Source organism: Aquarana catesbeiana, linkage group LG08 (assembly GCF_042186555.1).
Source record: "Aquarana catesbeiana isolate 2022-GZ linkage group LG08, ASM4218655v1, whole genome shotgun sequence".
Classification (NCBI taxonomy): Eukaryota; Metazoa; Chordata; class Amphibia; order Anura; family Ranidae; genus Aquarana; species Aquarana catesbeiana.
The window spans coordinates 164,992,369-165,018,896 of record NC_133331.1 but is presented as its reverse complement, the minus strand read 5'-3'; the positions used below and the strand labels follow the sequence as shown (position 1 = coordinate 165,018,896).

The following is a 26,528-nucleotide window of genomic DNA, read 5'->3' as shown; positions in this document are numbered from 1 at the left end:
AGAACTAGTGCCCCCATTGGAAGATTTCCCCTCTTACTTTTCTGGGGACAACCCAAAATTTGAGATTTTCCTTTAATTTCACTTACAATGATAATGGTAAACAGGACAAATAGAGAGGGTGAATCTCCGTAACGGGGGCACAGATAGCAATAAATACTGACAGGGGGTCTAATCCCTCTCCCCTCTATCCAAAACCCCCCAAAAAAGTTTTGCCTTTATTTATACTTTAAACCTAAATGGAAAATGGATACCAGGTTTCATCAGTAGGAGATGCTGAGGGCAAAATCTGCACTTGCAAATTCTGGGTTCAATAACTTTTGACCAGAGATTAAAGTTATATAAGTTTTTCAGGGGTCTTAAAAAAACCCACAAGCATCAGTTGTAGAAAAGGGAAAACCTTTTCTTTGTAGCTCTCATTCTGGTTATGATTATTATATAATATGACATATAAAAGCTCCACTCTTTTGATCTGAGTATAGATACACTTTACTAATCTCCATGTGTTAATTGTGTTGTGAACTGCTACAATAATATATTGGTGTTATATAAATAACAAAAAAAATAGTTGATGGTCTGTGTTAATTAGATTGCTTGAACTCTTTGCACACTTGCATAGCTGAAGTGTAATTATAGCATGTGCCTTCATGCTTTAACATACTGCAGCAGAAATACATTCCAGCCACGTCATATCGGTATGTTTGACCACAAGTGACCATTTGAGAACTCAAAGTGTTAATGACAAACATGTAAGGTTCCTATATGAAGATCTTAACTCTTTGCATCCTTACCAAGGAGTTGTCACTGAACATATCTGGATTGTTCTCATAGATGAATTTTTCCACTCTCTTTTGGCGAAGCTTGAACATCTTGGAGCCTTTATTGCTCAGTAAAGAAAGCTCCTCCAGCATAATGTCCCTGGGGATACTGATCTTCTTCCCTAAGTTTAGCCTGGAGCTTTCTTGCTCTCCTTCTCTTGCAGCTAAAACAATAACAGTCGTAGGATGTTAAACACTGCTGCTTAAAACCCTATCCACATATTACTGTCAGTAAAAAACATTATATTGTGATCCAAGCCTTCAGCAAATTCTGTAAGATTATCATGGTATTATCATGAGATTATAGGGATTCCAGAGTCATTGGATAGTTCTGTTCTCTAATGTCTCAGTCTGCACAGAAGGAAACATCTCCTTATTCACTCCCTTCATTAGTGATACTGATTTCTGTTTCTTCCTGCTCTTAGCGGTGTTTATCCTGAAAATTAAATAACTTTGTTTGGAATTAAGACAGTGGTCTGGGTCACCAGCAGTTGTGGACTACTTTTATCTTGATGGCAATATAATAATCCTACTGTCACATAGATGACAAGTCTAGATATGACATGTACATAATGAAATTGTAGTGTAAAACTGCCATCTCTTTTTCCAAATAATATATTTTAAATACTCTTTTCTGGCACATTTTCTAGTGATCACAAGACTGCTTTTGCCTTACTGTAAGCAGAACTGACGTGCCTATGCATCACTGTAGCCCATAGAGGATATGCTGGTAAGAATGACAACACTACAGTGATTTGTGTATCCGAGTAAAGCTGATGTCAAATGGGCTATTCTGCTGTTGGTGAGACATCACTAGAAGCAGAACCACCCGGGGCAGGTTTGCAGTTACTTCTATGGTATTGCTCTTTTTTTGGCTTGGGATGCTGCCTAATCTTCTTCAAATACCTAAAAAAAACTCCATTAAAAACAAGTAAGGAACAAGTTAGCAATCGTGTCGCTGGTGATAAGTGGATTGCTCATAGCCTTTTAAAAAAAAATGATGTCATAGTTGCAATAGATGCACACAAGCTTCAGTGTATAAGGTGGGATATGTTTTTAATAAGTTTTTTCTAACCATTTATTAAAATCTTATTCTGTACAGTTTAAAGAAGTGTGCATTTGTGATAGAGCTAAAAGGGCTTATGGCTACAATTTAAGGCACTGTGCTATTTGTACTGCACAAATCTAAAATTGTCAGGCCTAAGCAAATATGCAGGAGGGTTGCACATTTTAAATTCTCTAATTGGTGGCATGGTACGGGAATGCAAAATTATATTATCATCAACATTTGCTAAAGTTGTAGGGTTAGGAATGGCAAAACAGGCGCATGGAGAATGATAGACTCAATTTTTTTTCTCTTACAATAATATATTTAGCACTCAACTATATGTCTGAAGCCAACCCTTATGATTGGTGGAGTTAACTGCAATTCTTATTGCCTGCCAAGCACTTCACAAGCTTGTATACATGGAGGCCACAAACATTTCCTACAACAAGACAAAGCTGTTTGGATTTTGATGCTTACATTGTGTCCAGCGTGATGAGCTGAGCTTGCACCTAAACAGGAAGTGTGTGTGTGATTGTGGCGGAGGGCCACCCTGGAGCAGTGCTATACTGTTTCGTGCCTGTGCTGTGTTTAGTGGGGGGCCATGGGTAAAGGCTAAACATCAATATACCCTATTACTGTACAAGGCTTTCCAACTACACAAATAGCACAACTAGAAATAAGTTGTGTACACTCACCGGTTATTTCCATAATGACTTTTGTGGACTTTTTCCTCTTGTTTGGTGCTGGAGTTCCTGATAATGGCATTATGAAAAAGTTTTTCTTTGATTTTCTTTCTATTGAGAAAGAAATTGATTAATAATTAGTAATGCACAATTATTATTAAGGACAGCAATGCAAAGCACGAATTTTAGATTTAATATCTCCAGTTTATAAAAATATCATATTGTTTAAGTTTTTATCACACTAATGCCCTGTACACACGATAGGATTTTCCAACAACAAAATCCATGTTTTTTTTCCGACGGACGTTGGCTCAAACTTGTCTTGCATACACACAGTCACACAAAGTTGGTCGGAAATTCCGAACGTCAAGAACGCCGTGACGTACAACACATACGATGAGCCGAGAAAAAAAAGTTCAATAGCCAGTGCTGCTCTTCTGCTTCATTCCGAGCATGCGTGGAACTTTGTGCGCTGGAATTGTGTGCACACGATCGGAATTTCCGACAACGGATTTTGTTGTCTGAAAATTTGAGAACCAGCTCTCAAATTTTGTGTGACAGAAATTCCTATGTGTGATGGAGTCTACACACGGTCGGAATTTCCGACAACAAGGTCCTATCACACATTTTCCGTAGGAAAATCCTATTGTGTGTATGGGGCATTACTGGATAAACCTAAAAGAGTTGAACAATATACAGTAAATGTAAATAATAATAATTTTATAAAGCAGCAAAATTTAATTAACCATGACCTTACCATTGCTTTAAAAAATACTCTTGCATATTTAAAGAGCACTGTGTTGCACTTTACATATATAAAGGGTTGAGCTAAGGAAAATACCTCTGGTCAAGTAAATATAGGTAAACTTATTTTATTATTTTCAGTAAGTGTTGGTGGTCTCAGTAAAATAGTTGAAAATTTTGGCATAAATGATGGGAGTCGAGAAGTGACCATCACAATAATGGCCTGTTAAATCTCTTCCTCTTCATGCCACCTGATGAAATCATTACAATGAAAGGCGTATATTGGAAGCAATGATGTTATAATGTCCTCACATGTAGTAGATGTTTATGACTATCCACATGTAACAGTGCTGTTCACACTTTACATTTGTGAGTGACTTTTGGTTATTTTATGCTTATTTAGACTGTACTATAATATGATAAATATATATTTTTTTCTCTTTAGTGATTGCATATTAATTGGTCAAATAAAGAGTTTTTAGAGGTTTATTAAAGAAAAAGTACCACCAAATGTTGGGAATCTTTGTTCAGTCCCCATGGGACATAGACATGTTGGGCTAGTATGATCAATAGTGGACTTCCTTCCTCAACCACTGACCGACTTACAATAGGAGAGGAGGAGTGACATACGGTGCACACAGAGGAGAGCCCACACAAGCCCTGTCCCCATCCTCTGCCCAATGCCAGGAAGAAATATTGAGCAGAACAAGTAGAGGGAATTGGGCTGTGATGGCAGGATCCTGGAGCATGTGATACACAGAGTTGAGTGAGATTTTTCATCACTGTCATTGGTGTCATTGGTGATCATCACTGTCATTCTGGAGGAACCTCAAGTTATTTTATAGTAGCGCTGTAGAGAGACAAGAGTATTAGCTGGCTGCTTGTGTTGTTTGAATGATGCCATGCTTAGAAGGAGCACCATCATTGGCAAATCAAAAGCCCACAATAACATATGCCAGCTTATACGCTAGTTTCTTGCAGACAAATGAGCCCAGACTTATCTGTCCACTATTCTGAGGGGAGAGACCAGAGTAGTAGCTGGAGTGTGTTGTTGTGGGCTTGTGTTGTGGTGAATGACGCCACTCATCTCCAGCACACTGTGATTTACAACAACAAGAAACCTTCAGCTAATACTGTAGCCCATTTACTCACCATGCACAGGTGCAGGCCCTTTTACCTTTTCCCCAAATTCCCTGGGTTCCTGGACACAACCAGGTAAGATAAGTTACTTCCTTCTCTCAGAAGTTCAGAGAGGCCATACCTGATAAAGCAGGGGAGTGATCTATCTTCAGGCAGGTGAGAGACCCCTATTAGTGTCATTGTGCCAGCAGCCAAGCAGGAGCATAATAGCACAGCTTCTCCAAAACAGCTACTGTGGGGAGCACCTCCACAATTGTTACCAGACTACTGCTGTTCCAGCAGCATGGCATGTAGTCCCCAGGCCTGGAATCCCTTTCAGCCATTTGCCTTTGTTACCAGAGCTACCCTGGACATTACTATGAGGGACATTGCTAATGAGGACAGTAGCAAGTATAAAGAATAAGGTATGCAACCACATATTACCCTGATTGACTACAGAGACATTGCTGTGATGAGTTCATGTTTGTGCAGCTATCATAATCTGCTTGTGTTATCCTACAGTTAAAGCATGCTCTTTGCCATTTGGACCCTGTTTTGCATTACTGAATAAACTTTGCATCTGTTTAGAAAACTGCAAGTTACAGTTACTCTCTGTCTTATCATTTGGCCAATTATGCATCCTATTGGAGTATTTGTGTCTCTCTACAGAATTGCTGGTGGCAAAAGGGATGGTCTGGGCTCAGTCTTGGTCTGGGCTCAGTGTACAAGGAGGATGGCAGAGGTGTAGAGCAGAAGAGGTACAAGGCTGAAAGATTAGGTGACAGGGCTACAAATGTTAGAATGACAGGTCCATGCAATATGCAGGACCCACATGGGAGAGCTCAAAGGGGAATGCATGTTTCCTTATGGTTTTTTGCAGGATTGCCATTGGTTACAGCTACAGCTTCTCCTGCACAGCAACAAGCAGCTGTTTGGAGGAATTTGGCGGTTTACAAAGCCCGCATTTCTGGAGGGGATAAAAGGGGCAGTCCGGCCGTTACAAACAGACCCTGTGGAACCGGACCGGGACTCGGAAGGATGAAGTGCCGCTCATCTGAGAGGAGGGAGAGCCTGCTCCGCCGCCTCATTGAGAAGGCGGAAGGTTCCGGCGGTGAGGAGTGGCTTCTGCAATGCCTGGAGGATGGTCATTCCGAGACTCCGCCCGGGCCGTCAGCTGTTACAGCCCAGAAAAAGATGGAGGAGCCAGAAGCGGGCATGCGCAGTCCGCAGCCAGGGAGAAAGAAGAAGAGACAGAGAATGGAGGCTTCTCCACAGCCCAAAGGAAAGCAGAGAGCTGGCAGCATTCCTCTCAGGAATGCACCTCTTTTGGAACAGAATACTGCTACTCAGCCTGCGGCTGCTGTGGCCAGAAGTGAGCAACCTAGGAGTCTGCCTGTGGGTAAGACACTCTCTGATGTTAATGTCACTGAATTCAATGTTCTTGTTAAATCCTTATCTAATATGTTACATAAACTTAAAGGGGCACACACAGTTGGTGCTTTTGTTGAGGAGGATGAAGGAGCACAGTATTCTGGTTCTTTGCATGATACTAATACCAGTAATGATTTAAAAGGGGCACAGTTACATGGTGCTTTTTTACAGCAGTATGACACCCCTTTTGAACATAATGAAATAGATGATATAAGTCCAATTTGGCATCATTTAACAGAGAACCCCCTGGGTGAGAATTTTAAAAATAGTACAGGTATCATGGCTCGCAAGCTAGTTCAGGTTCACAAATCTGTTATCCCTTCTGCACGCTCTGCTCACTCTATAGTTGTGGAGTCCTCCTTTAAGGCGCCTATGCCATGTGAAATATCACCGCTAGGTTTTCACTTAGCCAACTCTGTCAAAGAAAAAATTTTGGGGGGGTGAGTTTATTGATGTGCTGTCATTATTGCCAGCTTCCAAAGAATTTCTAGCTAAATCTGACAGGAAGTCAGAAGAGTGCACAGAAGAAGATAGATGGAGGGCTGTCCCCAAAACCTTTCAGAATTGGCTGCAGGCTTTCTGCATTTATGCAGCTGTGTTGGAAGAACACATTTCCTGAGAAATGTTCAGGCTTTTTTCAGCACGTAGATATAGTTTCTGAAGCCTTCCGTCATTTTGGTGGTACAGCCTGGTTCACCTATGATGAAATTAGCAGTTCACCCTGCCTTGCAATGGGGATGCAAGGATGTGGGTTTATGGTTGAGTCTCATGCTACCACAGAAGCCGCAATTCACACCTCGAGCAGTGGTTAGCCCGCAGAATGCCTTTCGTAAAGGCTTCTGTTTTGCCAAGAATGCTACCATGGTTAGATCATTACCCAGATCGCACGATGGCGTGGCTGCTAACTGATGGTTTCAAGGACGGTTTCTTGGTTCCCTCCTTCGCCGGGACGGGATGCACTTTGGTTAAAAATTTACGCTCTGCTATGAGTCACCCTGAAATTGTACAGGAAAAAATCTCTAAGAAAGTTGCAGAAGGAAGAGTATCTGGCCCTTTTCCTCGTCCACCTTTTAAAAACTTCCGACTCTCCCCCTTGGGCATTGTTCCCAAAAGAGAACAGTGTAGTTTCAGGCTCATTCACCATTTGTCATATCCAGAGGACGCTTCACTTAACGATGAGGTTTCAGAGGTTATAGCTCCTGTTTCATACTCTTCCTTTGATGAAGCAGAAGCACTTGTGCTTTTACGGCATTTTGGGCAAGATGCACTGTTAGCAAAAGCAGACATCAAATCTGCCTTTTGCCTGCTACCTGTGCATCCACAAGGATTCAATTCCCTGGGTTTCCATTTTCAGGACCAATTTTATTTCGATAAAGGTATGCCCATGGGTTTCTCATTATCCTGTTTTTATTTTGAGGCCTTCTCAAAATTTTAGCATTGGGTACTGTCTGAATGTTCTCTTAATGGGGGTATTCTACATTATTTAGACGATTTTTTATTCATGGGCCCAGCAGACTCCCCCCTATGTCTGGAGTCGCTGAACAAATTTTTTCATATTTGTGATTCCTTCGGTATTCCCATTGCGCATGAAAAGATGTTTTTTCCTGCATCCACTATAGAATTTTTGGGGATCACTATCGACTCATCCTTGATGGAGTTCAGATTGCCCGGGGATAAATTGCATCGTATGAGAATAATGATCTCGTTATTCTTGTCCAAGCGCAAAGTGTTGTTAAAAGAGGCCCAATCCCTATTGGGTCTGTTTGCATTCGCAGCTAGGGTTATTCCAATAGCTAGAATTTTTTCTAGGTGTTTTGTTTTGGCTATTAGGGGTTTTAAGAACCCTTGTTCTCATGTTTGCATCTCTAAAAGCGTCAAAGAAGATTTGAAAATTTGGCATTCTTTTCTTTGCAACTTCCTTGTCAAAAGAAGTTTATTGAGTATACACTATTATAAAGATACATAAAGTAAGTTTACAAGGATCTATAAAGTAAGCTCATTGTTTTACAGTAGGGTTTATATAGGTAAATATCATGAAATTTCAAATAGTAAACATTGGGTTCACGTAAACCTAAATTAAAGATATATATCATTTCCTTAGTTACTTTTGTAGGTATTTAAATGATTTATACCTACTATACATATTGTTTACAGGTAGAGTGTATATATGTCAAATAAATTCTGATAATGAGCTTTAATCATAAGGTGGAGAAAAGGAAAGAGAAAGAAGAAAAAGGGTTGAAAGGTAGAGGTATGGTCCACAAGGTTGTCCCGCTTGTCAGTTTATTATTCTTTTTAGTTCTCTTTGAAGCCTTAGAATGGGTGTCTCTGTAAGTCATTTAATCTGTTACCATGGCAACAGGACAGAGTCATTGAAGTTTGACCGGAACTGTTGTTTTATCCAAGGATGCCAAAGTTTTTCAAATTTTGGAATTTGATTTTGATCGATGGCTACCATCTTAGCATGGGACATTGTATTATTCATTCTGCGAATTGTTTCTGCTAGTACCAATGTAGGAGATTTCCATGCCTTGGCCACTGTTTGTTTTGCAGCCGTTATTAGTTGGATCATAAGTTTGAATTGAGAGAGTGTTAACCATTCCGGTTTTAGATTAAGTAAAGTTATATATGGATCTGGTTGTATTATTTTTTTTAATATTTTAGATGCAATCACGAAGACTTCCTTCCAGAAGGTTTGGATTACTGGGCACGTCCACCACATGTGTAGATGTGTGCCTATTTCTGGGCATCCTCGAAAACAAAGAGCTGAGGTATTAGGTGAATATTTTGCCACTCTAGCGGGTACAAGGTACCAGCGAGTTAGGACTTTATAATTTGTCTCCAGTGCTAAGATGTTGGGTGAAGATGACTTAGATGTGAGCCATATGTTAGACCAGTCCGTGTCTTCTAAAGTTCGTCCCAGGATCTCCTCCCACCTCTGAACGTAAGAGGGTCTATTAAGATTTGCTACTCCATATAATTGATTATAAAGTGATGAAATTGTACCTTTAGCAAATGGATCTTTTGTACAGATTGATTCAAAAATGGATAATTGGGATAATGGTGTATCCCCCTTTAGGAATGGTGTATAGAAATTTTTGATTTGGAGATATCTAAATATCTCAGAGTTTGGTAGATCATATTTTTCTCTAAGCGATGGGAATGAAAGGAATGATTTAGATGCTATGAAGTCATTTAGTGTCTGAATGCCTGATGTTGTCCAAGCTTTAAAAGAATTTGGGTAGATCCATGCCGGATAAAAGGCCGGATTTCTGATAAAAGAAAGGAGAGGATTGTGTGGAGATTGTAACTGATATTTGGTTTTTAGTTTATCCCAGAGAGATAAGAAGTGTTTAGTTATGGGATTATGAATTTTAAAGCGGTCTTTAGGTTTTCTTTGCAACTTCAATAGGCCCACCGTTTAGCAACAATCCTTTACAAACGATTTTTAGTTAAAATTCTTTACAGACACTGCGGGTTCATCCGGTTTTGGAGCTTTTCTGGATGGCCATTGGTGTGCCTCTAGTTGGCACTCTAGTTGGTTGCAACAAGACATTTTGCACAACATAGTCCTGAGTTGTTTCCGGTTATAGTTTCGATTGTGATCTGGAAAGAGCAGTTTATGAATTGTAGGATTATTGTAAATACGGATAACAAAGGTGTACTCTTTGCTATCAATATGCTATCATCTAGATCAGAGCTAGTTATCAAACTTTTACGTTTTTTAGTGTTGCACTGCATGAGATTCAATATCTGGTTAAAAGCCCGACATGTACCTGGGATTGATAATAACATAGCTGACGCTTTATCTCGTTTACAGTTCCAGAGATTCCGGGAATTGGCTCCATCGGCGGATCAGTGTGGAACCCCTTGCCCAGATTTCCTCTGGGGCTTGATCTGGGACTGATCTCTGCACATCTTCAGAACTTGGTAGCATGTAAGACATGGTTTCGTCAGAAGGGGGCGGGGCTACGTAACGGGTGACCCCCGCCCCCCTCTGACATCACGGGGAATGCCACAGGGAAGTCCCGTCTATTCCCGTCCGTCAGAGGGGGCGGGGTCACCGGGTGGCCCCACCCCCCGTTATTTAAGAACCGTCAGAAGAGGAGAAGCGTCACACAGCGGGAGCCTCCCTCCATGCCATCATGGATGCGGAGCGGCCCCGAAAAAAAGATGAAGAGAAGAAGATGAAGAGAAGAAGATGAAAAGAAGAAGATGAAGAGAGAAGCGTCACACAGTGGGAGCCTCCCTCCATGCCATCATGGATGCGGAGCGGCCCGAGGTGAAGAATGGAAGAAGATGCCGACGCCGCGGAGGAAGATGCCGGACGAGAACACCGGAGGAAGAACCAGAAGAAGAAGAAGATGGAGGAAGAAACCAGAGGAAGATAGAAGATAGAAGAAAGAAGAAAGACGAAAGAAGATAGAAGAAAGAAGAAGCATTTAAATAAAGGAATTGTCAAAAACTGTCTCTTGTCATTTTTAACATTTTTGACACTTTTTTAGTGAAATGGTAGGGGTAAAAGTACCCCCTTACCATTTCACACAGGGGGGAGGGCCGGGACCTGGGGATCCCCTTGTTAAAGGGGGCTTCCAGATTCCGATAAGCCCCCTGCCCGCAGACCCCCACAACCACCGGCCAGGGTTGTGGGGATGAGGCCCTTGTCCTCATCAACATGGGGACAAGGTGTTTTGGGGGGCTACCCCAAAGCACCCTCCCAATGTTGAGGGCATGTGGCCTGGTATGGTTCAGGAGGGGGGGCGCTCTCTCATCCCCCCCTCCTTTCCTGCGGCCTGCCAGGTTGCGTGCTCGGATAAGGGTCTGGTATGGATTTTTAGGGGGACCCCACGCCATTTTTTTTTAAAATGTTGGCACGGGGTTCCCCTTAAAAGCCATACCAGACCTGAAGGGTCTGGTATAGATTTTGAGGGGGACCCCACGCCATTTTTTTTTTAAACTTTGGCCGGGGTTCCCCTGTGGGGAATTCCCATGCCGTTTTTATCAATGAACTTTTATGTGTATTGTCGGACCGGCAATTCATTAATACCCGCGAGTAGTTTTAAATGACTTTTTTTCCATTGAAATGTCATTTTGCTGTCAGACTGTTCTAAAAACGGAAAACATGCGCCCCTTTACAGGCATACTATAGACACCCCCCAGGTACAAAATTTAAAGGGATATTACACTTTTATTGTTTCACTTTAAGCATTATTAAAATCACTGCTCCCGAAAAAACGTCCGTTTTGAAAACTTTTTTTGCATTGATCCATGTCCCCTGGGGCAGGACCCAGGTCCCCAAACACTTTTTATGACAATAACTTGCATATAAGCCTTTAAAATTAGCACTTTTGATTATTCATGTTCGTGTCCCATAGACTTTAACGGTGTTCGCGTGTTCGAACAAATTTTTTGCCTGTTCGCATGTTCTGGTGCGAACCGAGCAGGGGGGTGTTCGGCTCATCCCTACTCAAGGGATTCAAGAATTCATGCTCTACTCAGGATTCCAGACGTCCCATTTCAGTTAATTTATTAATCAAGCTGCTCTCGATATTAGAAGAGATATGCTTTACTGAATTTGAACTCTTGCTTTTCAGGGCAGCCTTTTCTGTTACCTTTTTTTGTGCTCTTAGAGTTGAGGAACTTACAGCTCAAAACAAATCATCTTCATCCTTCCTGCTGTTTTCTCATGTATCTATGGAATCGGATTGCCTACATTTGTTTATCTGCCGGTCAAAAACTTTTGGTTTAGGCAAAGGTCAGGGGATATCTCTGGGTAAATTTCCCAATCCGTTGGTTTGCCCGGTGTCCCATACTGTCAGTTATATGTCTGTCAGGCCCTCCTCTGATTCTGGTTCCTTTTTTATCCACCAGGACTTATCCCCTTTGACCCGATACCAGTTTTCTGCTGTGCTGTCCTCATGCCTTAAGCGCCTTAACCTTTCAGGTCTCAGATTCTCATTGCATTCATTTAGGATTGGGGCCGCCACCACAGCCAATTTGTTGGGATTCTCTCCCGAAGGTCAAAAAAGGGTTGGTAGGTGGGCTAGTAGTAGATATAAAATGTCCACCCTGAGTTGTTAATTGTTTGATTTTTCTATTTTTCAGATTCATCTAAATGCACAATCTGGATAGTAGGTAATTCCCACGTTTTCTGGGCTGAAAAACAGGCTGCATCCAGGATTTATGAGAACAATTTAGGTTTGGATAGTAATGACTTTACGGTTTTATGGTCTCTCGTTAGGGGCCTAAGATGGCGTAATCTTAAAGACCACTTAATTCACTTATCCACAGTTTAGCTCTCTCCTCAGGTTCTAGTTCTTCACGTTAGAGCAAACGACATTGGTAAAGTTAGAACATGGGAGCTCATTTGTGAAATGAAACGGGATATTTATTCCATTAAACTTTTGTTTCCAAGTATCAATTTGGCCTTCTCTGAAATGATTCCTAGACCCCTTTGGTCCCCTTCAGGGAATTTATTTTATGTGGATAGGATTCGGAGATGGCTGTATAGGACTATATATCATTTTTTTAGTGTCCTCGGGCGGTCATTCCGCCACTTGGAGCTGGAAGGTTTCATACCTGGGTTATTTAGGAAGGATTTAGTTCACTTGTCAGACATAGGTCTGGACATATACAATATGGGGCTGCAAAGTTTAGTTGAAAGTGCCCCAGTGTTTTTGGGGGACCTCAGCCAGCAGTTTCCCTCCTGGCCTCAGTCTGTGGGGAATAGTCGTCCAGCATTGTCTGGATGGACACAGTGTAAAATTTTGGGTTGATGTATTATAGCCAAGATGGCTTTATAATTATTTGAAGTTGCGTTATTTCATTATCAGGTTACCCCTTGAACAACATCGTGGCCTAAATTTCATTTTCCAAAATAAATACATTTGTTGAAAGAAAATAAATGATTGTTGGTCTTTTATTGTAGTAATATCTCCTTTGTGCTAGCCCATAACAGGTCCATGCAATATGCAGGACCCACATCGGAGAGCTCAAAGGGGAATGCATGTTTCCTTATGGTTTTTTGCAGGGTTGCCATTGGTTACAGCTACAGCTTCTCCTGCGCAGCAACAAGCAGCTGATTGAAGGAATTTGGCGGTTTGCAAAGCCCGCGTTTCTGGAGGGGATAAAAGGGGCAGTCCGGTTGTTACAAACAGACCCTGTGGAACCTGCACGGGACTCCCACCCACCCTCCCTATTTTTCTTAAATCAGTCATGATGTTGTTTAGTAATATCTCCTTTGTGCTAGCCCATGAAGAGGGGGAGGTGGCTTCAGTGCTGTGCTATATCTCCCCCATAGGAACACCCATAAAGTGGGCTTCAATCTGGGGTGGCGCTACAGTCTGCACAAACAGAAAAGAAATGTGTTTTTATTTCCAAACCACTACTTGGATCTGGACAGGACCAATAATAATAATTTATGCACTGGGTCCCTTGGGTTCAACAAGGATTTTAAACTTCTGGTGCTACTTTTTTTTATTAAATGCCAGATTGGAAAGCTTCAGATGCTTTGCCTTCATAATTGAGTATGACCCTTTCCTAAGGGCACAAGTATGCACCTGGGGGTGAGTGCCTAAGGAGGAATAGTGGATGCACGCACACATTGAATTGTTTTTGCTAGAATACCACAATAAGTTTGATGAAGAAAAGAGTGGTGGCACCCCCTGCATAAAATGATTATTTTATTGAAATTCCATTAAAAACAAAGACATGACATGACATGCAGCCAGCTAAAAAAATTCAGCAAATGCGTTTCACACACCTGTGCTTAGTCATTGCTGATTAGCTCAGGGTTACATAACTGCTTATAGTGCTGAGGCTGCAGGTGAAGCACATCTAACACTAATGTTACTCCCCCCACAAACCCCACAAGTGTATATAACCATTAACCCTGTAAATGGATAAACAACATCTCTCCAATGTATATAATCATTCAAGAAATGAATGACCATTACTGAAATTAATATATAAACCAAATGTGTAGAAAAATGAAAAATATCCACAAGAGAAGCGCATCAAATGAATCAAACAAACAAATGGGATCCCTGTGAGGGAAGCTGCAGGGAGAAGGAAAGGAAAACCAATCCTCCCCACCTGCAGCACCACAAACAGGCAGATTCAACTGACTGAACAATCCAGAGGCGTACCTAGAACCTTCAGGGCCCCGGTGCAAGAAACCATGATAGGCCCCCCTTCCACCCATGCCACCTATCAGTACTCTTCAATGCTGCCCATCAGTGCCCATCAATACTGCTTGAGTTCTGCCTATCAGTGTTCCTCAATGCCCATCAGTGCAGCCTTAGTGTTCTGCCTATCAGTGCTCATCAATGCTCATCAGTGCCACCTATAAGTGCCCATCAATGCCTCCTATCAGTGCCCCCTATCAGTGCCCCCTATCAGTGCTCATCAGTAAATCATATCAGTGCCTTCTATCAGTGCTCATCAGTGCCTTCTATCAGTGCCCACCAGTGCCTCCCATCGGTGCCCCCTATCAGTGCCCCCTAGTGCCTTCTCAGTGCCCCCTATCAGTGTCCCCTATCAGTGCCCCCTATCAGTGCCCCTATCAGTGTCCCCTATCAGTGCTCATCAGTAAATCCTGCCCCCTAGTGCCTTCTCAGTGCCCCTTATCAGTGCCTCCCTTCAGTGCTCATCAGTAAATCCTATCAGTGCCTTCTATCAGTGCCTCCTATCAGTGCCCACCAGTGCCTCCCATCGGTGGCCTCTATCAGTGCCCCCTAGTGCCTTCTCAGTGCCCCCTATCAGTGTCCCCTATCAGTGCCTTCTATCAGTGCCTTCTATCAGTGCCCCCTATCAGTGTCCCCTAGTGCCTTCTCAGTGCCCCCTAGTGCCTTCTCAGTGTCTCCTATCAGTGCCCCCTATCAGTGCCCCTATCAGTGCCCCCAGTGCCTTCTCGGTGCCCCCTATCAGTGCCTCCCTTCAGTGCTCATCAATAAATCCTATCAGTGCCTCCTATCAGTGCCCACCAATGCCTCCCATCAGTCCCCCCTATCAGTGCCCCTTAGTGCCTTCTCAGTGCCCCCTATCAGTGCCTTCTATCAGTGTCTTCTATCAGTGCCTTCTATCAGTGTCCCCTATCAGTGCCTTCTATCAGTGTCTTCTATCAGTGCCTTCTATCAACGTCTTCTATAAGTGCCTTCTATCAGTGTCCCCTATTAGTGCCCATGAGTGTCCTCTATCAGTGTCCCCTATCAGTGTCTCCTATCGGTGCCCATCAGAGTCAGAATCTCAGGACAGCACGGCCCTGAGCGGAGAGCTTTTCTCTCATGTAACAACAGCACAGAGACACCGGCATTGACATTCTATTTCCCTCTCCATCCGTCCTCTCTCGCATGGGATGACAGAGGACACAACTGATCTGTGTGCGCCACGGGCAGTCAAGTGTGAAGCTAAGGAGCTCACATTTCCCGCAGAGCACACAGGAGAGGGGAGGGGGCCGAAGGAGGAGCACATCAGTCCTGTGTGTCCTGTGTCATCCCATGCGAGAGAGGACGGACAGAGAGGGAAATAGAACATCAATGCCGGTGTCTCTGTGTTGCTGTTACGTGAGAGAAGCGCTCTCCACTCAGGGCCCTGTGAATAGCAACCCCCACAGTGACGGAATGCCAGGGCCCCGTTGCAACTGTGACTGTTGCGACCTTGGTAATTCTGCCACTGGAACAATCCTACGTATAAACCTGTTAAAAAATTACCATAGACATGTATATATATGTGGATACTAATTAGCAATATACAAAATATAAAAGAAAGTAACTTTTCAATGTATCTAAAAAAAAAAAAAACAAAGGGAGAAAAAATCCCACTGCTACAGTACACTAAACCACTGGTCATCAACCCTGTCCTCAGGACCGACTAACAGGCCAGGTTTGCAAGATAACTGAAATACATCACAGGTGATATCATTTGCTGCTCAGTGATTGCAGTATTCTAGTCTGCATCTCCCCAAGGTAATACATAAAACCTGGCCTGTTAGTGGGTCCTGAGGACAGGGTTGAGGACCACTGCACTAAACAACCGAATATTTATATATCTTAGAATTATACTCTCCAAATAATGCAGACTCCCTATAAAGGTGAACAATAAAGACATTCTGTTAGATGGCAAGGAGAGATAGAAAAGGGCTATCACTGGAGAAAGAGGAAAAAATGTATATATAACATGTCACAAAAAGACCATTTGTTATTATTTGTTTATTTGGGGTCCCAGCTTAACCCAGCCATCCAAATCATAAGAAATATGGGTGAATTTAACCCTATCATATTACATATGGATCTATATACATTATCTCACAAAAGTGAGCACACTCCTCACATTTTTGTAAATATTTTATTATATTTTTTCATGTGACAACACAGAAGAAATGATACTTTGCTACAATGTAAAATAGTGAGTGTACAGCTTGTATAACAGTGTCAATTTGTTGTCCCCTCAAAATAACTCAACAGCCATTATTGTCTAAACAGCTGGCCACAAAAGTGAGCACACCCCTACGTAAAAATGTCCATATTGGGCCCAATTAACCATTTTCCCTCCCTGTTGTCATGTGACTCATTAGTGTTACAAGGTCTAAGGTGTGAATGGGGAGCAGGTGAGTTAAATTTGGTGTTATTTCTCTCACTCTCTCATACTGGTCACTGCAAGTTCAACATGGCACTTCATGGCAAAGAACTTCCTGAGGATCTGAAAAAAAGCATGGTGGTCAAGACCATATAGCGGTTTAACAGGACAGGTTCCACCCAGAACAGGCCTTGCCATGGTCATCCAAAGGAGTCATATACAGAGGTTGTCTTTGGGAAATAGACATATAAATGCAACCAAGATTTCTGCAGAGGTTGAAGGGGTGGGGGGGGTCACTCTGTCAGTGCTCAGACCATATGCCGCACACTGCATCAAATTGGTCTGCATGGCTGTTGTCCCAGAAGGAAGCTTCTTCTAAAGATGATGCACAAGAAAGCCCTCAAACAGTTTGCTGAAGACAAGCAGACTTGGATTACTGGAACCATGTCCTCTGATCTGATGAGACCAAGATAAACGTATTTGGTTCAGATGGTATCACGCATGTATGGCAGCAACCAGGTATAAAGTACAAAGACAAGTGTGTCTTGCCTACAGTCAAGCATGGTGGTGGGAGTTTCATGGTCTGGGGCTGCATTAATGCTGCCAGCACTGGGGAGCTATAGTTCATTGAGGGAACCATGAATGCCAACATGTACTGTGACATACTGAAGCAGAGCATGATCCCCTCCCTTCAGAGACTGGGCCGCAGGGCAGTATTCCAACATGATAACGACCCCAAACACACCTCTAAGACGACCACTGCCTTGCTAAAGAAGCTGAGGGTAAAGGTGATGGACTGGCCAAATATGTCTTCAGACCTAAACCCTATTGAGCATCTGTAGGTCTCTAACATCCACCAGCTTCGTGATGTCATCATGGAGGAGTGGAAGAGGACTCCAGTGGCAACCTGTGAAGCTCTGGTGAACTCCATGCCCAAGAGGGTTAAGGCAGTGCTGGAAAATAATGGTGGCCACACAAAATATTGACACTTTGGGCCCAATTTGGACATTTTCACTTAGGGATGTACTCAGTTTTGTTGCCAGCGGTTTAAACATTAATGGCTGTGTGTTGAATTATTTTGAGGGGACAGCTAATTTACACTGTTATACAAGCTGTACACTCACCACTTTACATTGTAGCAAAGTGTAATTTCTTCAGTGTTGTCACATGAAAATATGTAATAAAATATTTTCCAAAATTTGAGAGGTGTACTCACTTTTGTGAGATACTGTATATATATACAGTATATATATCTCCACTTGCAACAGACAATAAATGTCCATCAAGATCCCATCGGCACAAAAATAGAATATGTAGAATGGAGTTGTAGGATCACTCATGGTAGTGGGAAACATTCCACCCAAAATTCAATTGTCAGGTATCCTGGTCTGTAAATGGAAGATCCAAAACACCTCCCTCCTGCATAATAACCGAAACAAATCACCCCCCCAACAGGGAGTTTGACTCTCTCAATAATCTGAACCGACACAAGCTCTGTGTCTCCATCATGACACCCATTATAATGTCTTGCTACATTTGTAGACTTATTCAATCTAATGTCATTCAAATGTTCCCGGAATCTGTCTCTAAGGCATCTAGTGGTATGTCCCAAATATTGTATTATGCAGGAGGGAGGTGTTTTGGATCTTCTATTTACAGACCAGGATACCTGACGGTTTAAATTTTGAGTGGGATGCTTCCCACTACCACGAGTGATCCTACACCTCCTTTCTGCATATTCTATTTTTGTTCCCGTGGATGGTTCTAATGTTATTCCCTATAGGATTATAAAGCATTATTTGAAGGGTATAATTCTAAGATATATAAAAATTTGATTGTTTAGTGTACTGTAGCAGTGGGATTTTTTCTCCCTTTGTTTTTTTAGATACATTGAGAAGTTACTTTATTTTATATTTTGTATATTGCCAATTAGTATCCACATATATATATATATATATATATATACATGTCTATGGACATTTTTAAACAGGTTTATACATAGGATTGTTCAATCGGTTGGATTTGCCTGGTGGGGAGGATTGGTTTTCCTTTCCTTCTCCCTGCAGCTCCCCTCCCGGGAATCTCGCTTGTTTGTTTGATTCATTTGATGTGCTTCTATTGTGGGTATTTTTAATTCTTCTAGCAATATATACACATTTGGTTTATATATTAATATCAGTGATGGTTATTCATTTCTTGAATGATTATATACTTTGGAGAGATGTTGTTTATCCATTTACAGGGTTAATGGTTATATACACTTGATCTATTCATGTATTGGTATACACATTATATTTTTTCTTTGATATTTTCTTTTGATATGTGTTTTTTTGTTTTTTATGTTGTATAGATGAGATGCTATGTACCCGAGTTGTTTTGCGGAGCTATGGGGTTTGTGGGGGGAGTAATATCAGTGTTAGATGTGCTTCACCTGCAGCCTCAGAACTGTAAGCAGGCATGTAACCGTGAGCTAATCAGCAATGACTAAGCACAGGTGTGTGAAAGGCGTTTGCTTAATTTGTTGAGCTGGCTGCATGTCATGTCCTAGTTTTTAATGGAATTTCAATAAAATGATCATTTTATGCTGGAAGTGCCGCCACCCTTTTCTTCATCATTCTGCATCTTTTGGCTCTGGACCAAGGCTGGCACCTTTTTTTTTTATAGCAGTGGGGACCTGATGATTTGCCTGGAGCTATACAATCCTTTTGTTTCACTTTGACCACAATAAGTTCCTTTGCAGTGAATTGGACTTCTTGTACTGTGTTGATTGAACTTTGACACTTGGATTCACAAAATGGTTTACCTAATTGTGCATCTAGAAATATTTTTTATGGATTTGGTTTATTGATGTTAAGAGATTATAATTCTGCATTGATGCTGGATTATACTGTACATCTTCATCTCCAGAGCTTGGGGTTCTGCCCTATTGTAAGGATGCAAGTTAAAAGGAAAATTGAACTTGGAGAAGGATTGTGGGTTGGTACAAATGTCTTCATAGGAAGGTGTGTAAAAAGATTCTACAAATATGTTTTACAAAGTTACATGCAAAATCTGTAACATTTGCCTCAACCTAATAAAGAATCTTCCTTAGTCAGACTTTTTGCTCTGGTTAGGAGTCTCAGAGGTGAGAAGTAAAGTTTCCTTCATTGCTGAGCTTAATTTTAAATAAATTAAACCAGGAGCAGTTGTTAAAGCTATCTTTATAGCTGCATGTTTTATTTTTAATATTTTCTATTATATGTTGTTATTTTCCCACAACTATTAAATGCTTAATTTGGTCTGGGGTAAGTACATAACCAAAACAATGAAAACACAATAAAAAAGTTTCAAACTCATGGTAAGGACTGATTCACACCACAGCACACGCGTTACAGTACTTGCGCAAAGACGCATTAAGTGTGTATTTGTAATGCCCATTTCTGATGCACTTGCAATGCATTTACTTGCATTTGAGTGGTTTTTTTTGTTGTACTGCGTTGAGCTGTGTTAACTTGTTATCCAGCACTGTCCCCTCCATCACCCTCTCTCACCACACTGAATCGCTGTCTTAACACACTGGGGTTGATTTACTAAAGGCAAATAGACTGTGCACTTTGAAAAGTGCAGTTGTACTATGCAAGTGCAGTTGCTCCAGAGCTTAGTAATTGAGGTAACGTTTCACTATAGAAAGAATACCCAATCACTTGCCAGGACAATTTTAAAAAATAGCATTTATGCTTCCACATGATTGGCTGATGGAGGTCAGCTGTGCTTCTGCTAATTTATCAAGCTCCGGAGCAACTGTTCTTGCAGTGTACAACTGCACTTTGCAAAGAGCACAGTCCATTTGCCTTTAGTAAATCAACCCCATTGCTCCCTCTCCACATACTTTTATTCTTAGCTACTGCAGAACAGAGTGAAAATAGCCTCAGCAAGATGGTGACACTATTTTTAAATCTTATTAGTACTTCACAATCACATTTGAATGTGTTGCAATAAATGCACTGTATAGCATTGTTTTAGCGATGCATCATGCAAAAATGATACATCATACATAATTTTAGCACAGCACATAGGTGGGAAGAACACCAATTGAAGGCAATGTTATTTCCCCTGCTGTTGCATTGTGGTTGTGTTGGCAAACGCCGCCCAAGGCACCACAATGGCTTTGGTGTGAACCGGCCCTAACACCCAACAACTGAAATGCAATTGATGGGTTAACTGAGGGTTTACAGTATTAGTTTTATATAAATGCAGTAAATATTAAAGCGCTTTAGCATAAAAATTAAATATTTAGCATGCATTGCTGTAAGGAAGAATTAAATATTTAGCTATTGCAAAATGCCTCCCACTAGTTTGTTTTGGGTAGAGGGTAATTAGAGTGCCTGCCATGTGAAGTTACACATGATCATGGAGTCCCTCAGTAAAGATTCATTTTCCTCTGTTGATTTTCTGTCTTCTGTGCTTATTATAGCATATCTGAAGCCAAATCTTTTTTATTTTTGAATAGAGTAGGAAATAATTAAAAGTCCTGTCATGTTTTTTTTGGTCTGTGTTCCTTTGGGGACAATTCTCTTCACCACCTGTCTCAAAGATACAACAGGATGTTATACAGTCTTTCAAAAGTGAGGAGACAGAAGTCATTGGAACAGCTGCTGTTGTAATGATAACTGTAAGATTTAGAATTTCTTTTCTGTGACGATGGATACCAGGACAAATAGAGAGGGTGAATCTTTCCATTGGGCATACTACTGGTACAGTTGCTATAGAGTAGGGATGAGCCCAATGTTCTCGAACATCAGGTGTTCACCGAATAGCGAACAATTTGGGGTGTTCGTGGCAAATTCGAAAGCTGCGGAACAACCTTTAAAAATCTATGGGAGAAATCAAAAGTGCTAATTTTAAAGGGTTATATGCATGGTATTGTCATAAAAAGTGTTTGGGGACCTTGGTCCTGCCCCAGGGGACATGTATCAATGCAAAAAAAAGTTTTAAAAACGGCTGTTTTTTTAGGAGCAGTGATTTTAATAATGCTTAAAGTGAAACAATAAAGGTGAAATATTCCTTTAAATTTCGTACCTGGGGGGTGTCTATAGTATGACTGTAAAGGGGAGCATGTTTCCCGTGTTTAGAACAGTCCCTGCACAAAATGACATCTCTAAAGGAAAAAAAGTCATTTAAAAGTATTAACATCTATAATGAATTGTTGGTCCTGGCAATACAGCTAAAAGAATCAATTGAAGAAAATGGCATGGGATCCCCCAGTGCATTACCAAGACCTTTGGGTCTGGTATGAATATTATATTATTATAAACATGGGGAAAATGCGCCACTTTACAGGCATACTATAGACACCCCCCAGGCACGAAATTTAAAGGAATATTTCACTTTTATTGTTTCACTTTAAGCATTATTAAAATCACTGCTCCTGTTTTTAAAACTTTTTTTTGCATTGATATATGTCCCCTGGGGCAGGACCCAGGTCCCCAAACACTTTTTTATGACAATAACTTGCATATAAGCCTTTAAAATGAGCACTTTTGATTATTCATGTTCGTGTCCCATAGACTTTAACGGTGTTCGCGTGTTCAAACTAATTTTTTGCCTGTTCGCATGTTCTGTTGCGAACCAAACCGGGGGGGTTCGGCTCATCCCTAGTATTGAGCAGTGATGGCAAACCTTGGCACCCCAGATGTTTTGAAACTACATTTCCCATGATGCTCAACTACACTGCAGAGTGCATGAGCATCATGGGAAATATAGTTTCAAAACATCTGGGGTGCCAAGGTTCGCCATCACTGCTATAGACTAGAGTATGAAAGCTTTTCACTAGTAATTAGTGGAACTATCTTATAACTTTTGGCAGTAGCAGCATTCGGTGCAAAGGGTGGAGATCATAGGAAGGACTTTAAAAGAACAGTACTGGAATATTCTGAGTGGGTTTTGTAGAGCACTCAAAATCATCAACACTAAAACATTTTTTTTACAATGAGATGATCAGATAAGCAGGAGGGTACAGTGGTGGGGCAGATGAGCGGGGGGGTTCACTGTTGGGACAGAAGAGAAGGGGGTTCAGCGGTGGGACATAATAGCAGGGAGGTACATCAGTGGGGCAGATGTTCAGGAGGGTACAGTGGTGTGGCAGATGTGCAGGAGGTACAGTGGTGAAAGAGATGAGAAGGGGGTTCAGCAGTGGGACAGAAGAGCAGGGGGGTACAGTGATGGGGCAGATGAGCAGGAGGTTCAGTGTTGGGACAGATGAGAAGGGGGTTCAGCGGTGGGACAAAAGAGCAGGGGGTACAGCAGTGGGGCAGATGTGCAGGGGGTACAGTGGTGGGGCAGATATGCAGCGGGTACAGTGGTGGGGCAGATATGCAGGGGGGTACAGTGGTGGGGAAGATGTTTAGGGGGTTACAGTGGTGGGACAGTGGAGCAGGGTGTTACAGTGGTGGGGCAAATGTGCTGAGTGGTACCAGGGTTGTCTTTAATATTGATTGGACCCTGGGCAAAAGTTTTCTGGGCCCCCCATTGCAACTTTGCTCTCCACCTGCTCTGAGACATACAATAAATAGCAGTTAGACTCAAAATCAGTTACTGCATCAGATCGGGCAGCGATTGCGATTGGTTACCAGAGGTTACAGCATGTCATTACCACTTACTGACTGGTTTCTAGAGGTTACAGCACAAATTACGGCCCACTGATTAGTTGCTAGAGGTTACAGCACATGATATCTGCTTGTTGAGTGATTGCTAGAGATTACTGTACATCAATACTGCTCACTCATTGGTTGCTAGAGGTTACAGCACATCATCTCCTCACTGCCTGCACACCATGGACTGGGGTGGTAAGTGGACCCATCAATAGATAGAAAACTCCTAGGGATCCTAGAACTCCTGTGATCAGTGGCAGTGCTGGGGGAGGGGAGGGTGTGATCAATGGCAATGCTGTTTTTTTTATCGACTACCAATATAAAGAGGAGTTTCAACACTGGCCACCAATGTAATAGGGGTTTACACTGACCACTAATGTAATAGAAGCATTCACAGTAACCACCAATGTAAGGAGGAATTTACACTTACCACTAATGTAAGGGGAATATTCACACTGCCCAATGGGGTGAATGAACGGATTCTACACCAAGCCCCAATCTAATGAGAAGATTTACACTGACCACCAATGTAACTGAGACATTTGTATGTCGGGAACGCATGCAAAATTGCTTTCCTGACACCACAAAAACATGCTGCCTTTTAGCAGATACACAGCAATGCCATCAATTGTTAATGACACCCTCACACATCTGCTGACGTGCTGTGGCACTGTGTGATTTTGAAAAAGGGTTAGAGACTTTCTTCCGCATTTCTAGCGCATAGAGCAGCCCATTGAAATGAATGGGCTGCCCTACATGCTACCTACATCTTTATCCACCCTGTCAGTACACCTTTGCATCCTAAAAACCCCCTAACCTCTGCACCCCAAACCTCCACCATCCTCTCCACTTCAACCCTCCACTCCTTTAATTCTACCTGCCTCCTCTGCTCATCTGTGCACCCACCTTCCTTACCTCTACACATCCACATCCCCTCCTTGCTTACCTGTGCACCCCAAACTTTAATTCCTTCTCTGCCTACTGCTGCACACCCCACACTACCCCCCCCCCAACAATTTGCTTACCTTTACAGAACAGGTGGATGTTAGGCTTAATGACCACAGTTGCAGGCAGGACTTTCAAACACGCCCCTTTATCTTCCCAGTGGGCAGCATTCAGTATAGGTGATAGTGGATATGACCTCAGAGGGGGCATCAATGCCGCCAGCCGCTGCTATTTACATATGAATGCCAGTATATTTACATGTAAACACAGGGTCTGCAGGTGAGTCATCCATACACAACAATAGGGCAGAGCTGGGCAGTATTAGTAGCAGCACTTCACACTGAGATATCGGGACACAGCACAGGACTAAAACTTCAAGGGACAAGGGAATTTAAACCAGGATAGTTGGCATGTATGAGGCAGGGGCTTTGGGCCCCATGACAATGACAGGGCCCAGGGCAGCTGCCTCTTTTGCCCTGCCTTAAAGATGGCCCTGGGTGGTACAGTGGTGGGGCAGATGTGCAGGGGGGTACAGTGGTGGGGAAGATGTGCAGGGGGTTACAGAGGTGGGATAGAAGAGCAGTATGTTACAGTGGTGGGGCAGATGTGCAGGGTGGTACAGTGGTGGGACAGATGAGCAAGGGGTTAATATTGTGGGACAGATGAGCAGGGGGGTACAGTGGTGAAACAGATTTGCAGGGGGCACAGTGATCTGAGATGTGAAGGTGCATGAATTTGGGCTGATCTGAGGGCTGGGGGTGCAGGAATTGAGACTGATCTGAAGTGTGGAGTTGCAGGAATTGGGACTGATCTGAGGTATGAACGTGCAGGATGTTACTTTGTCACTTAAGTAGTCTACAGCATTTACTTTATAAAAATTCCTTTTTGTGATTGAGAGTGTGAACTTGACATTTTTTTGTTATAAAATCGACATGCTTCAATTTCTTCGGATTGCTCAAAAGGTTGCCTACCCCTGGTCTAAACACAGAAAGAAATGCTTTTGAAACATTATTTTAAAAATTGTATCAATAAATATTGAGCTGATCAAGTTCACACATTGATTCAAACAGCTTTAAAAAGAATATAGATACATTTTAATAAATTATATTTTTTAATTCTAAAATTGTCATGGCCTTTTTAAAGCTAATAATTACTTACAATGTAGCAGATTCATGCTTTGCAGTGATTGGATAGGGAAATGGCACTGGCACTGGCACCTTTACCAGTCATATTGAAATTTTTTTAGTGCTGTTTGATCATTTCCATTTTTATGGATAAAACTATGTAACCCTTGCAGCATATTTGCGCTGAGAAGCCAAAGCAAGTTCAGTACTGCAGTAGCTTTGAAAACAATGGGCAGACTTCCCATCCTGCATTGATAATGTTTTGCCCATTTATAGCATACCTTAAAATTACATTGTCATAAGAAAAGTATAGGAGCTGCCATTGCTGGTCCCTGTTTTTAAAATTCTAGTTTTCTGTCTGTGTCTGACTTCAAAAACTTTGAGCCTAGGAATCCAAAAAAACGTGCTGTGAATCAGAAAAAATAAAATTTGTGGTGTGTGTGAGAGTGGGACTCCCAGAATCACAGTGCCAGTGAAGGGTATCATCCCAATAACTTGGTACATAGAAAAAATATTTATAGGATAGGATTTTAAATACACTGGACACAAATACTTCACAAAATGTTAAAAATCCATATACATTTTTATTTGGTTCTGTTAAAAAACATTGAGAAGATCATATATCAAAAAGTGCAAGAACATTCGTACTCCCAATCATTCCCATTGAAGGGATGGAAATTGTTTAGTAAGGTAGTCTATTGAGATTAAGTGAGAGCGACCCGTTTCGCGGGAAGCCTGCTTCCTCAGGACCTTCTATCTCATATACAGATATGGTAGAAAGAAGTTCTAAAACTAAAAATACATATAAGTCACATAATATCTACATATATAATTCACATCATTATTAAAGTGGTTGTATACCCATTCTGAGCAGTTTCCTTTAAATTAATTAGTGAAGACCATAGCATCGTTTGCTATTTTTTAAGCACTTCTTACCTGCTTGCTTTCGGAATAATCCTTCATTTTCTGTTAAATGACGTCAATAGCACATGTGCCGTTAGCCCTATTTTTCTGGCAAGCTTATGCTGCCAGAAAAATGCTTTATCTATGGACCCCCTGTGACTGGCAACGGGATCGGCTCCTAATCGTTGGACATGGTTTCCATAGTAATCGGAAACAAAAACGAGGCTTGGCTTCGGCGAATAATGCACATGTGCAGGATTATGGCCAGGGATACATACTGAGGGTGAAAATAAAGTAGCATACAGATGCAGAAGACAGGAGTTGTAATGGCGGCTGCGATGAACAAGCCGGAGAGTTCACAAATTCTTTATTACTGCAATGAAGAGAGTTTTTGGAGCATACTATTTTGCGGCGTTTTGATTGCAAACAATTAGATAATTTGATATATTGCTGAAATGTCACATTGTCAGAGTTTACTACCGCTTTAATCAATATACAAGAAATTGATGGCT

General features: G+C 41.8%; 1 protein-coding gene across 1 annotated transcript in view; it reads right to left on the bottom strand.

Annotated features, from left to right (window-relative positions):
• The window catches only part of MYOZ1 (myozenin 1), a 102,647-nt gene that overhangs the window by 56,112 nt on the left and 20,007 nt on the right, over positions 1-26,528 (bottom strand). The window contains exons 2-3 of the mRNA XM_073596683.1: positions 2,559-2,657; positions 789-979 (exon numbers count right to left, since the gene is read on the bottom strand). Coding sequence (XP_073452784.1) covers positions 789-979; positions 2,559-2,628 — 261 coding nt within the window. The 5' untranslated portion in view covers positions 2,629-2,657. The remainder of the gene's footprint in view (positions 1-788; positions 980-2,558; positions 2,658-26,528) is intronic.